This window comes from Biomphalaria glabrata, chromosome 5 (assembly GCF_947242115.1).
Source record: "Biomphalaria glabrata chromosome 5, xgBioGlab47.1, whole genome shotgun sequence".
Taxonomy (NCBI): Eukaryota; Metazoa; Mollusca; class Gastropoda; family Planorbidae; genus Biomphalaria; species Biomphalaria glabrata.
This window is the reverse complement of record NC_074715.1, coordinates 5,378,691-5,392,064: the sequence shown is the minus strand read 5'-3', so window position 1 is coordinate 5,392,064 and position 13,374 is coordinate 5,378,691. Positions and strand designations below refer to the sequence as shown.

At 33.5% G+C, this 13,374-nt stretch overlaps 1 protein-coding gene across 1 annotated transcript in view; it reads right to left on the bottom strand.

The window, feature by feature from the left end:
* Window positions 1-13,374, bottom strand: part of LOC106051812 (uncharacterized) — a 92,328-nt gene that overhangs the window by 3,383 nt on the left and 75,571 nt on the right. Inside the window, exons 19-29 of the mRNA XM_056028662.1 lie at window positions 12,300-12,336; window positions 11,815-11,912; window positions 9,909-10,028; window positions 8,555-8,700; window positions 8,238-8,373; window positions 7,690-7,824; window positions 7,198-7,333; window positions 5,369-5,442; window positions 3,438-3,575; window positions 1,935-2,069; window positions 644-774 (exon numbers count right to left, since the gene is read on the bottom strand). Of these exons, the coding sequence (XP_055884637.1) occupies window positions 644-774; window positions 1,935-2,069; window positions 3,438-3,575; window positions 5,369-5,442; window positions 7,198-7,333; window positions 7,690-7,824; window positions 8,238-8,373; window positions 8,555-8,700; window positions 9,909-10,028; window positions 11,815-11,912; window positions 12,300-12,336 (1,286 nt within the window). The remainder of the gene's footprint in view (window positions 1-643; window positions 775-1,934; window positions 2,070-3,437; window positions 3,576-5,368; window positions 5,443-7,197; window positions 7,334-7,689; window positions 7,825-8,237; window positions 8,374-8,554; window positions 8,701-9,908; window positions 10,029-11,814; window positions 11,913-12,299; window positions 12,337-13,374) is intronic.

Genomic DNA, 13,374 nt, shown 5'->3' with positions numbered 1-13,374 from the left:
GTTCCCCTTTCAGACCTTGTGGTCTATAAAGATGTAAAGGTAATCTGTTTCTGTGGCCTACGGTTAACGAGGGTGTCATGTGGCCAGCACAACGACAAACCGCCTTTACTTTTCCCCAACTAGTGTCAGATACAGTTTGGAGCTGGTGGACTCAGCGGCACCAAAAGAACCCGAAATAAAAAATCAAATTTTCACCAGGATTTGAACCCTGGACCCGGTTCGGAAGCAAAGCGCTTTACAGCTCAGCCACCGCGCCTCATTGTAAGAAATAACTGAAGTCTCTTATACACTGTAAAGATGCTTTCTTATGTTCCATCACCTTCACTTATCTCTTAGTATGTTGGACCGTTGGGACACAGCGCAAGATTTGTTGTCCGTCTTTCTCCATTCTTCTCTGTCTTTTTTCCTTGGATAGAACCTTTTTCTTTGTCTTACCATCGTTTTCTCTGCCTCTTCTTCTTTTTTTCTGGTGCTATTAACTGAGGGAAAGGCCTTTGCGAGCTTCGAAGACCTTGTTATATGGCCATCATGGGCGTAGCCAGGATTTTTTTCGGGGAGGGGGGAGGGGTTTGGGGGGGATTTTTTTAAAACTCAAAACCCCCTGGTCTAATATGTGTCTTTAGTGTCTTTAGTAAGTCTTTACCTGCAAAGGAAAGCAACTTTTCTTCCAGAGACATTGAACGCCTGAAGATGTTTGATGAGCTGAACCCATTTCTTTGTATTCAAATCTTTGATGCCGGCTCTGATGTGAAGTACTTCATGCTTGAGCTGTTTCTAATAGTTTAGACAAAAGATTTAGTTAACGAAACGAATAACAAGTAAAAGAAAATAAGAATGTTTTTTATAACAAAACTTATCTAAGGGATATTAAAAAAATTATAGTAACGTTTCTTACTATCCAGGCTCTCTGCAAACTGCACCACACGACACAACCAATTCAAGAACTTGACAACTCAGGGCTCCAAAATAACACTTTAATGTTCAATAAATAACAGCCAATACTGTAAAATTGGCAGCATCGTAATACTAACTGTACAAAATCTTCGCCGCAGCTCTGTAACACTGTATCAGACTCCACTCGCTCTCCACTACTTTCTCCGCCTCTGTTCCAGACCGACTTCACACCGTGCTGCTTCTTGTCTCAGACTTCGACTCGTTCTTGTGAAATTGCGAGGTAACGTCAGTTGACTTGATTCTGACACATCCGCTTTTATATAGGGTCCATATAGACCTTCTAGAACCGGATAGAACGTCGCTAGACCATTCTGGTTGATCACACAACTACATTTGACGTAATTTGCAATAGTTCTTTTAACAGCACAGATATTTTCCAAACTGTCGTGTACTGTCACTCGTCGTGGCTAACCGTAGCAACTCGTCACGGTTGACTTCTCGTCTAGCGCTGGTCTGAGGCGATTTGCGTCGGCTAGAAATATACACCGCACTACCGGGACTACCCCCATCTGTGTCACCACTAGGTTTCTAACAATATCTTATAGAGGGCAGGAGAGATGAAGATCTACCGATCTTAAAATACAATGATGTGTGTCTGAGATGAAGCGCTTCCAGACTGACACCAAAAGTCGGGAAATAAAAGTATAGAATTGGTCCACATGGAGGGTATTCAGGTAAGAGGGCTCCTTGATCAAAAATAGTAAACTAACAAAAAGTTAAAATGCTAAAATAACACTGCAATGTCTCTAGTTATTTCAAAAGTCTAACCTGTGACCATAGATGTCAATTATCGATTGGCGTCTATCGTCTATCCTAAAATTCCTAACATAAAATGCCACTAGACAGTACAGTATATTGAGTTTTATAATGTTAAAAAAATTAATAGAAATGGGAGTTTTTCATCTTATAAAATTTTTCTGTTTAATTTTGTTTTGACAATCAATAAAATGCTTGTTTATGCTTACAAAATATATACTTACTGTTTGATCAACATGACAGACTGTCAACTTTTGTTCATCCCACACCAATGTCTGTTTGTAACTGTGACTTGCTATCTCAAACAGTTCTGTTTGAAATACTTTACTGGGTTTTGTTGGTAAATAGTTGGCAATAGTCTAAAAGGAAAATGTTGATACTTTTTAAAATAAATAACTTTAAAGTATGATATTAAATGAAATATTTAATAATAATAATAATTATAACTTTTATGTAGCGCTACTTTCATGCTTATAGCATTCTCAGAGCGCTACGAACCGATATCATTTGTGGACCAGTTGGGGGGGAGGGGTACCACATCTTATGTATGACGTAATAAACGGTTTAAACTCAAAACCCATTTTGGCAACGCTCATAACATTTTGAGTGCCTAATTTGCTTTTTTTATATTGAAGACGCATTATTTAGCTTCAAACACCGCTGGCGGGGGATTTAAACCCCTTTAGCTACGCTCATAGATTTTAGAGTGTGTAATATGCTTTTTTTTATATTGAAAAGTTATTTTTTAGCTTCAAAATACACTGGAGTGGAGTTTAAACTAAAACCCCCTTTGACAACATTTATAGAATTTTGACTGTATAATTTGCTTTATTTTTTATATTAAAGAGGTATTTTTACCTTCAAACCCCGCTGAAGGAGGTTTAAACTCAAAACTGAGTGTAATTTGCAATTTTTTTAAATTGAAGAGGGGGTTTATCGTAAATTTTGGAGGGGGTTTTAAATTCAAAATCTTCCTTAACTGTGTTATATTATCAATTAGGATGTAAAATCAACACTGCTGTTTAAATTACAACTCCATTTTTATTGACATGACAAGAAAGTGTAAAAACTAACAGGAGACTTTAAAACAGACTTATAACATACTTGAGAAAAACATGCGAGCACGTGAACATACTGAACAGTAGGACAAGGGAGACAACAAGTAAATAAACACATACCCACACAATTTACATATACATACATGTATATACATACACATAAATGTAACAAACTGTGCTCTTGGAATTTGGGGATTGTCGTTTGCATTTTTTTTTTGGTTTTGTTTTGTTTAATAAAAGAGGGGGATTAAACTCAAAACCCCCTAGTAGGGGTTTTAAACTCAAAACACCCCTGTTAAGGGGTTTTAAACTCAAAATCCCTTGGCTGTGCTGGGGCAAGTGATGGTTTAGTATTAAAATCTCACCTTAAATAAACAAAATCGAAACAAAAATCAGTCCTAAATTCCGAATGGGGGGGGGGGTTAAACCCTAACCCCCCCCCCCCCCCCCCCCACTGGCTACGCCCATGGTACCAAACATCTTTACGTTCATAGGAGGATCGAATAAAGGCTAATATCGCAGGACGGAATACGAGACCTAAAAATTGAAAGGCAAGCTCTCTTTTTTGCTGGATTTCATATTAATTATTAACCTTTTAGAATGGTTTGGACCATGGTTTAAAAACACTGAAGACAAAACATATCTTTTAAAACTAAATTATTTTTTTACCGAATCATCTTTCTGCTTCTCAAACTCAAAGTCCACGATAAGTGTTACTTTATACTGTATAACCAATCTCCAGAAGTCATCAACTGTACCAGGCATTGGTAGCTGGGTTAAGAAATGTTGATCTTTTTGTTTTAATCCCTGACAACAGAAGAAAAAATATAAAGTAAATAACAATCACTTTTAGTTTCATATCAGATGTAAAGTCTGACTACTAAGAGTGAAGCATTGTTATCCTTTTTAATGAAGTCTGTAAAAACTTTATGATAATAATGGCCATGCCATATTGAAGTTAGAATCTGGTCGTTTTTTAATAGTGAAATACATTATTTGGTATTGAAAACATATTTGACATTTTGGAACCTACTGTTTTTTTAATAAAATTATTGACAAGTTTTTAATATTAAATTGGATGTAAACAAGTCTTGCTATGTTTGCCAACATCTTCTGAATAATGTATAAATGACCCTCAATAGTATTTTGTCTAGAATTCTAGCCAAATGTTTGATGAAAAAATCAACGGGAAAAAGAATTGTTCTTATAAGACATGCTTCAAAAATTTGGTAATGTAGTGTTGCGAAAAAAAAAGGGATTGTCACATACATTTTCTTTTTTTTACTGGTTTACTGATTAGCAATTAGTTTAAAGTTTCCCTTTCAGGCCATGCGGTCTATAGGACAGATGATGTAAAAGTCATCTGTTTTAGTTGCCCACGGTTTACGAGGGTGTCATATGGCCAGCATTAACCGCCTTAACTTTTCAGATACCTATTAGAGCTGAGTGAACTCAGAGGCGCCCTAATGACTTGGATTCAATTCCGGTAAGCGCTTTACCACTCAGCCACTGCGCCTCCAAGACACTCATTGTTGATGCTTAGTTTTCGTGTAAAAATAGTTAAATGATTAGGATTAGATTAAAATAATGTACTTTGTAATAAACCTAAGAAAGGCAACTGAATGAGGACATGTCTTTAACAGGACATCCCAAACATAGATCATAATAGTCCACCTTGCTACAGCTTCTGCTCAAGCCCCTAGACTTTGGTGAAACACAGTTAATCATATAACATGTCAACATTATTCTCTAAGATCTGTTCATGCCTGATCTGTAACACCGCGCTGGTACGCACCACTTGCGTCGGAGTAGGAACAGTGTTATAACTATACTAGTCGACCGGCGGAGTAGCATATGCAGTTATTTTTGCAGGGCCGGCCTTAGGTCACTGCAACCTATGCGACCGCAGTGGACCCCGCACATTCATAGGACCCGCACTTTCATAGGACCCACTCTAATTCAAGGTGTATACATTATTAAATTAAACCATTTTATAACTTAAAACAGATCTCCCGCGCCCTCCTATTCACACAAGAATTCACTCAAATGTTACAATTGAAATATTAGATTAAGCTAGTTGCATTGCATTTGATGATTTGATTGCTAGGGGAACAAATGAGTTTTTGTGGGTTTTTTTTCTCTATGCAATCGGTGTCTTCTATCTCCTTCATGATGGTAGAATCACAAAATCCTGATCAAGAAGGTTTTTTTTAATTTCTAAAATGTTTTTAATTGACCTGTGCTACGTTTATTTGTCAGTCATACATTTGTTGAACAAGACGTAATGATATTGTCTTTCCATAAGCAATAAGTTGTACTCTCTCATAGTCACGTCTGTAGACACTGTAGCAGTTTGATCTTTACAGGTTTATGTTTACAATGTTATTTTATTTGATGAAGAAGGCGAGACAAAAGGATACTATAATTCAAGGACCAAAAGTAAACGTGTAGAGGAAGAATTTTAGGCTTAATAATGTTAATTGTACAAGGACAGAAATGATGGAAAAGTAGACATCCTAATTCATAAAACCCATCAACTATGTCAACGTAACGAATGAGGAACATCAGCTAGTAAAATATATGAATGAGTGTTCTCTTACCGATACAAACACAGCATTAATATAATCTCCGTATACATTATTGTCACTCTCCAGATGAGGTCTGTACTGGCGTTCTGTAGGTACAAATAATCAAGTACTTTATGAGACAAAAAATATTTGACATTTTCATGACTATTGAATAAGAAAAATATTTTAATTCTATGATAAGTTGATTATGAAATACATTGATAGATTCATTTTGTTAGCTGTCCTTTAAGACAGTATTCATAATTTTATAGGTAACAGATAAAAAGAAACGTTATTTAATGTATTACAGAGAATATAAAAATGTAAATAAATTATAAACATATGAGATGCTTAGCTACGATTAGAATAGAAACATAATTAAAAAAACATAAATTATTGTATGAATACCTGTACCCCAAGTGCTATTTAGATTACGATCACTTCATGTCACTGGCGAATCTAGGGGGGGGGGGGGAGGGGAAGGGGCGGTATATATGTATATGCTGCACGCACGTTTATGCTTAGGATTAGGGTTTACTGGGCGTTAGGGTTAGGGTTTGGAAAAAATCGCCCCCCCCCCCCAATGCAAATTTCTGAATCCGCTAGTGCTTCATGTCATTATATCGTAATGCCAGAGTATTTCAAATTCAAAAAAAGAGGGAGGGAGGGAAAGGGAGCCGGTCAATTTATTTATCAAGAGATAAAAAAGCTGTATTTTCAATGTAATAAATGCATACAAACAATAATGTAAGTTTAAAAAATTAAAACAGTTTAAGTACATATTGCCGTTTTTTTTTCTAATATGGACCTTTTAAAATGCATTCTGTTTTCGTCACAGAGGTCTGCAACAATATCAAGTAAAAGAACTTTACAGAAGACATTTTAAAACATCACATTTTTGTGACAGGAACTCTTCACGACGAATAAAACTAAAATAAAACGTCCCCCTGCAAGAAGTCTTACTAAACACAAAACGTGATCTTACTACGATCACGCAACATAACAGACGTACGTTTTCTCTTTTACCTCGCATTTTCTTCGTATTGGTCAGTTCTGCCTCTTTTTACATTAGACTTAATTTGACCTGAACTTTTTTTTTACTATGATGAATAGTGGGGTATAACTGCATGGAAACTTGAATACAAGCTCGTTTTGTCATTTTCATATATAACGTTTTAATGACATGCGCTAATAGAAAAGGCTTCGTAGACGCAAGTAGAAAGAATTTTTAAAGCTTAGCTTTGAACGCAGGAAAACGCATTGAACGGGGGATCCACCACATACCCCAAATGGAAGATCAGACAATGCTACTTGCAGGGTAGATGGGAACTTGCTGCTTGAACACCAGAAAGAACCTTATATAGTAAAAAAAAATAGGTATGAAACACTATTACAAACGAAGAAAGACTAACAGGGTCTTTAAAAGCATGTAAATTTGTAAATGTGGATTCTAAACATGGTGGAAATAATTATTACTTTAACTGACTCTTTTTTCATTACATTATTTTTTGCTCTATGACTCTAGTACAGCACTCCATATGGCGTTAGAAAGGAGTTGAGAACGAATTATTTTCTTCGCGTTTAAGAAAAACACTTTGTTATGTCATACTTTAATTTCATAATAAATGTATTTACTGATAACTTCATGTAATGATAACTTTAGGTCATTATTATTTCATGTCGTGATAGCAACAGTTTGAATATCTTTATGTCTGTGTTAACTTTAATAACATTTTTATTTCAAATTTAATATGACCTAATATATTTAGACCAGCCATTTATTTCATTATCGTAAGGTTTCTTTACATAATTGTGTGCAAGTCAAAATGTAAATATTTTAATCTAAAATTTATTAAAATTACTTGGTAGGATTGACGTAAATCTGTTTTTCTCTTGCTGAGATAAAAGCTGTGTATTTTGGTAAACGTCCTCCTGGGTTTCCCTGTTGTCTTCGGTTGTTACTTGACTGTTGACAATACTACAGACACTGCACAATGTCTATGTCAAAGCAAGAGAAGAAATATAGTGATAGAAAAAAAATCAACATTGTTAATATACAGTTTTGTAAAATACTAAACAAAACAAAAAAAACTGAAAAATCTACAGATAAAATTAATGGTGATTAATTAGAACAGTTAGTTATCGGTATTGAACTTCAATAGAAGCATTGACTTCTTATTGTCTCAGCAAAAGTAGGTCTCTAGCATTTTTGTTTAGATTTTATTTTTAAATAAAAGTAAAAAAAGAACATATTGAGAACTAAAATTAAAATAATGTTCTAAAATGTACTTGATGAAATGGCTAACAATTAGAGCGAATAGTCAAAACAGCAACATTAAAGCAACTGGCTATACCTTAAACTCTGCATCAACCCTTGTCCCGGCCAATATGTTTCTTTCTTTCTTGTTTCTGAGATCATCGATTCTGACAGTTCTGTCAACAGTTAGTAAAGCTGCTTGAACGGCTCTATGTACAAACTCATACTGGAGCTGTAGGACATATAACAATAAAGCATTTATAGTTCGTCTGTCAAAAGACACTTTATGAGAATTATTCAACCTTAACTCTTTCTCTCCGTATTTATTTTCCTCTTTTCGATAGTATTAAAGTTTCGCTCATTTGAATTTCACTACCTGTTATGATTAAACTTCAATAACTTTTTTTGTTCATTATCAGAAAATGTTATATTTGGTATTGAATTGTAGGAGAAAGCATGCTCTTTTTACACAACAAAAATTAAAGTTTATAAATCTAAAAATCAAATTAGTTTTATGGGAGTCAAATCAACGTTGGCATCGTCAGTTTGGAGAGAAAGAGTTAAAAATATATTTTTACAATAAAAAAGAAGTATAACTTCATTTCAGGGTTATTAAAATAGAGAAGAAATGTAAACCAAACATACTGCAGTCTGAACCATCAAAATTCTGTCTTCTCTTAATTTGGTCACTGTTTTGAAAAACTCCAACTTTCCCGTTTCCCTGGCTTGTCTTAATACATTGTGAATAGCTATATATGTGCCAGTTCGGCCAACTCCTGCGCTAAAGCAACAGAAAGTAATATAATAATAATAAAAATAATAATCTTTATTGTCCGTAAGGAAATTTGTTCTATTTAAAAAATTATAAATTAAATTATATCTGTACACAAAGTTTTTACAAAACATCGAAACCTCGCCATTGACCTGAGGACTTTTAATGAAGAACAAATCTACTCCTTTACCTACAGTGCACGACAATGTAATGTGTCGATGTCTTGCTTGATATTCTATGTATAAAATGTAAAAGACTCCAAGGTGCTTCGGGTACACCTTTATCTGGCCATGCGTGGAAATGATACTGTGTTACATGGTGTGTGTCTTCATTTTTCTGAAATAAAAAATGTATTTTTCAGTTTGGCACCTCCATTACAGACATAGTAATTTGCATCAGTAAAAGGTTTAATATTTAACTTATTCACCATAAGGGAGTAAAATATCTATTATTTTATTTTAAAAAAAAATCTATTATTTTTATTTAAAAAAAAATATCTATTATTTTATTTAAAAAAAATATCTATTATTTTTATTTTTAAAAAAAATATCTATTATTTTTATTTAAAAACACAACAAAACATAATGTAAGTAAACAACACTCCAAAAGTTAGAGCAATAAGAAACCTAATAAGAAAAACATTAACTTTAAAAAAAAAAAAAAAAAGAGAATACCTCCATTATACAAATTAAATTTAAAAAAATATTTATAAAACAATTAAAAATAATTTTTAGCTCAAATTAGATATTGCGCTTTTAATGTTGATACCGTCAGCTTCTTGATCGAATGACTCTACCAACTAGGCCAGCAGGCATTGTACAAAAAAACAATTATTTATTGGTCAAAGGTATAACTCTTAGAATCTATATTAAAATCTATTTTAGATTTTTTTTGTGAATAATTTTGATGATGTAGATCTAGGTCTTTAAATCTAGACTAAGAAGACGAACAATAATTTATCTTGAATCAATAATGCCTTACATTCGGGAGTTCCGGAGCAAGATAGTCCTTTCAAGAACTCGATAGTTGTTGGCTCTAGATCTAAGTCTAGTACTCAAGCCAAATTTGCATTTATTTTTTTTCTTTGAAAACATTTATTGGTCAAACTAGAGTTTTCCCCGTGTGGCCCAGGAGCTAGTAATTTTTTTCCTAGTGATATACATCTAATAATTGCAATAGAAAAAGTATGTGCAATCAATATGTTTTGAAACAAATATTAAACTGTATACAAATGTAGTAATTTTTTTTTAAATTGTCTCAGTGCAAGTTTACGAGTAAAGAATTTCTTGAGAAGTTTAATTTTAAAGAAGAAAATTTAATGTTAACGTAATCGCTTTGATAATGATAACACAGTATTTTACATTGACATTACCTCGCCAGCAAATGAATATATATTTTGTAATTAAATGGACTAAGAAAAATTAAAATGCCCAATTAAAACTGACATCGCCCGACGCGTGTGTTAAGCAAGACCTTCAATTTATGAGACGACGCACAGATCGCGTAGAAAGGCTTATATGAATGTTTTCAATTATGTCTAAAACCTTGTTCAGTTCCAAACGTCTGACAGTGTAGTCTGAAAATGTTTCTGTAGAGATTAATTTCATTTTAATGTCTCCATAGAGTAGTTTCTCTTCATTGGGCCAGTACTGCTCACATTTCATCTGAAAATATTAATTTAAATATTTCTGTAAATATACTGTAATTTACATATGAACAATCTTATATCTGGAAACGTTGACTAGCTGACTCATCACTTATTATCCTTATTATGATCGCCGAAAAAAAAAGGTTATTACTTACTTTGTAAATAAAACCACTAAGCCAATTTCACGATTTAAATCGAAGCGGTTAAGTTTACGAAAAAAGTATTTTTTTCTTACGAGGCTAAGCGGTTTTTATAAAGCTTACGTAGGCCTACTAATGTTTAATAGCAAAAAGAAAATTCAAATTTCTTTTCGCTCAAATTTATAATTTATTTTACAAACTTCCATTTTTTTTCTTTAACAGTGTAGATCTTAGATCGAAATCTCTTCTAGATCCAAAACAAAAAATGTTATAACTTTAGGAGTGAATATTAAGGCCTCGTAATCTATACTAAATATATTTTTTTTAAATAATTGTATTATATATTTCTAGGGCGGAGGGAATCAAAAGAAAAAAAAAAGTCATGTTATAATTTTCTTAGCATAGGCCTACTAAGTGGGTAATATCACGTTATTATCTCAAATAAAAATGTTAATATTTGAATTATAAATAAGTTGATTTTAACCCAAGAATTGTAACTTATATAATTGTTTAAATTCCATTTGTGTTTTCCTGCGGTACGCACGTACTATCATCGAAAGATTAGTGGGCACTACATGGCCTAAGCTTGTTTGAAATTTTCGTGTGTTCTTTAGAATTGAACATGATTACATGTGTGCCCAAACCCCGAAGGACGGTGGAGCATGACAGCTGACAGGCTTCAAAACCGAAACCATCGAATTGACAGTCCGGAGCGCATACCATACGATGTGTTTTATACAACAACAACCGCTTGGGGTGGGGATGCGGGTGGGGGTGAAGTGTTAAGAAAGCAGATATGTTTGTGTGTGTGTGTGGGGGGGATTTTAAAGAAAGCGTGCCGTTCTAATTAAAGGTACCAGATATGACAATTCACTGCCAAAAGTATGTTAGCGTCTAAAAGCGAAACTTTTCATTATAAGGAATAAAAGAAGGGGTGCGAACTCCATCAAGAATACAATCTAAGAGAATGTGCAAGATGCAATAAAAAAAAAAGGTTTCAGCCGTTATATTTGAAACGGAAAACTGGTAAATAAAAACTGCTATTTATTTTATATGGCTGAAGTGGAATTAATTTTTCATTCCCATTTTGTTTATTGAGCTACTTTTACATTTCCGGAAATTAGTAAATTACCAAAGTATGTTCTGTTTCTCGGCTGCTATATATAGTTTTTCCGTGTTACAAAAGTAAATGGAAACATATGTAGTATTTTATATTATATTATATTAATACCCTACAGACCTGTACGCTTAACTTATAGGCTTATACTAAAGGATTTTTATTTTCTAGTTTGAAGGGTATTGGGCAGCGTTACATTTTCCTTGGCTGTGATACTCAGGTGTTGAAGTATTGAACGCACTCAAAGAAATTTTTATATTTTCTTCACTTAGTCACAAATGTTGGTCCTTGGACATAGATTTCCCTAGTTCCGCTGTAAAGTACATTTAGTCTAAATAGCAATAAAAGTCCTAGCAAATCGATCTTTTCACTTAAGAAATTCGAAGAAAACAAGAGGTCTTACAGTAGCTCGTAGATTTCCTGTTTTAAAAAGAGCAGGGATGCACACTTTACCAACCAAAAAATATTCTCAATAACAAAGCTAGTAAAAAAATGAAAAGGACATTGGTATCATAGCATTTCAAAAAGTGTAACAAACTACTCACTTTCCCATCTTCTGTCAAATTGGTCAACATGACAATTTTCTCGACATTCTGTTCCCATAACATTCTGACAAAGTCATTGAGAATTGTTTTGTTGGGACCTGAAATGAACGCATATTCAAAAACGAGATATACCTTGGATGTTTAGGTTCAAGTACATAAAGACCCCTTTTTATGATTGTTTTTTTTAATATTATTAAAGTTTTATAAAACACAAATATAGTTCTTCCATCGTGGTTCGATGATGGCCACTTTTGTCATCCAGGGGAATTTTGTTCCATAAAGTAGATAGTTTTTGTTTTACTGTCACTATTCTTTAATCTTTGGACACAATACCTTATAATATTATTAATCGTTTATTATAAATACATTGAGAAAAAAACAACAACTCACATTGTAAAGTGAAATCATCAAATATCTTATGTCTTAAAAAGAAACCGTAAATTGCTACATTAAATTAAGCACATTAAATAGATTATAGTGTTTACCTTGTGAGGCGATAAATTCCACTTGATCTTTATATCCCTTAAAATAAATTAGTACAAGCATTAAAGAAACTTTTACCCACAATTCTAGTTTATGTGTGAATAACAATTCTGACTATAGATTAGAAACATTTTCAGAATATTTTATAGTTACTAAAACATAGTGTATAAAGTAAAATCTGTTAAAAGTGTTTTTCCCCTTTAAATATGTAGATACGTTAATTGTATGTTGACACAAAGTTGGGCTATATTTTAAAATTAAAAACAAAACATTGACATCTAGCTAGACACAAGTGTTGTATGTAGCTTCAAAGTTTTTCTGCTTTAGAATTGCTCAATCTAACCACCACCGGCGGTACGGTCAACATCAAAATTCTCCCCAAACGCACTTTAGGATGTCTTCGTCCACAGTGTTGGTTGCAGCTGTATTCGATCTTTCAACGGCTACGGTGGAACAAAAACTTTGTTTTTAACATATCCACACAGAGAATAGCTACACAAAGGTAGAGGGACATGGCAGGCTAAGCGCAGGGAGCGAGGTCTTTATCACCTCTTTTACAAATCTACCACTGAGGCACATTATTATTCAGGTAAGTTCGAACCCCAAGATGTCGATGTGGTAGTGCTCCATCTTATTGAAAAATAAAGTCCTTTCAATCAGCTTGAAGTGAAGCAAACAAAAACCAGCTTTGGAGAATTTCGATACAGGCTTGTCCTGGAGAGGTGCTTCCTTCAAAGAAAAAGAGACCATAAAATTGTTTTGAGACACGGCTATGCACACGTTCACTTTAGGAATCTCTCTTTGATAATGATTTGTTTCGAGTAGTTAATTTGTTCCCCAAATGCGAATATTGTGACGACTGACTGTGAAATGTTACTTCATCACTAAAGACTAGCCTTGAAAATAGGGTCGTCATCATCTTCTAACCTCTCAAGAATTGACTCACAGTATTCTCTTCCATTAAAGAAAAAAAAAGTCAAAAAGAATTTTTTTTTAAACTTACTATTGAAGAATGTAAAATGCTTTTTTTTTAAATTGTATTGTAACCAATCTCTTTATTCAGGCTCTCTCCAAACT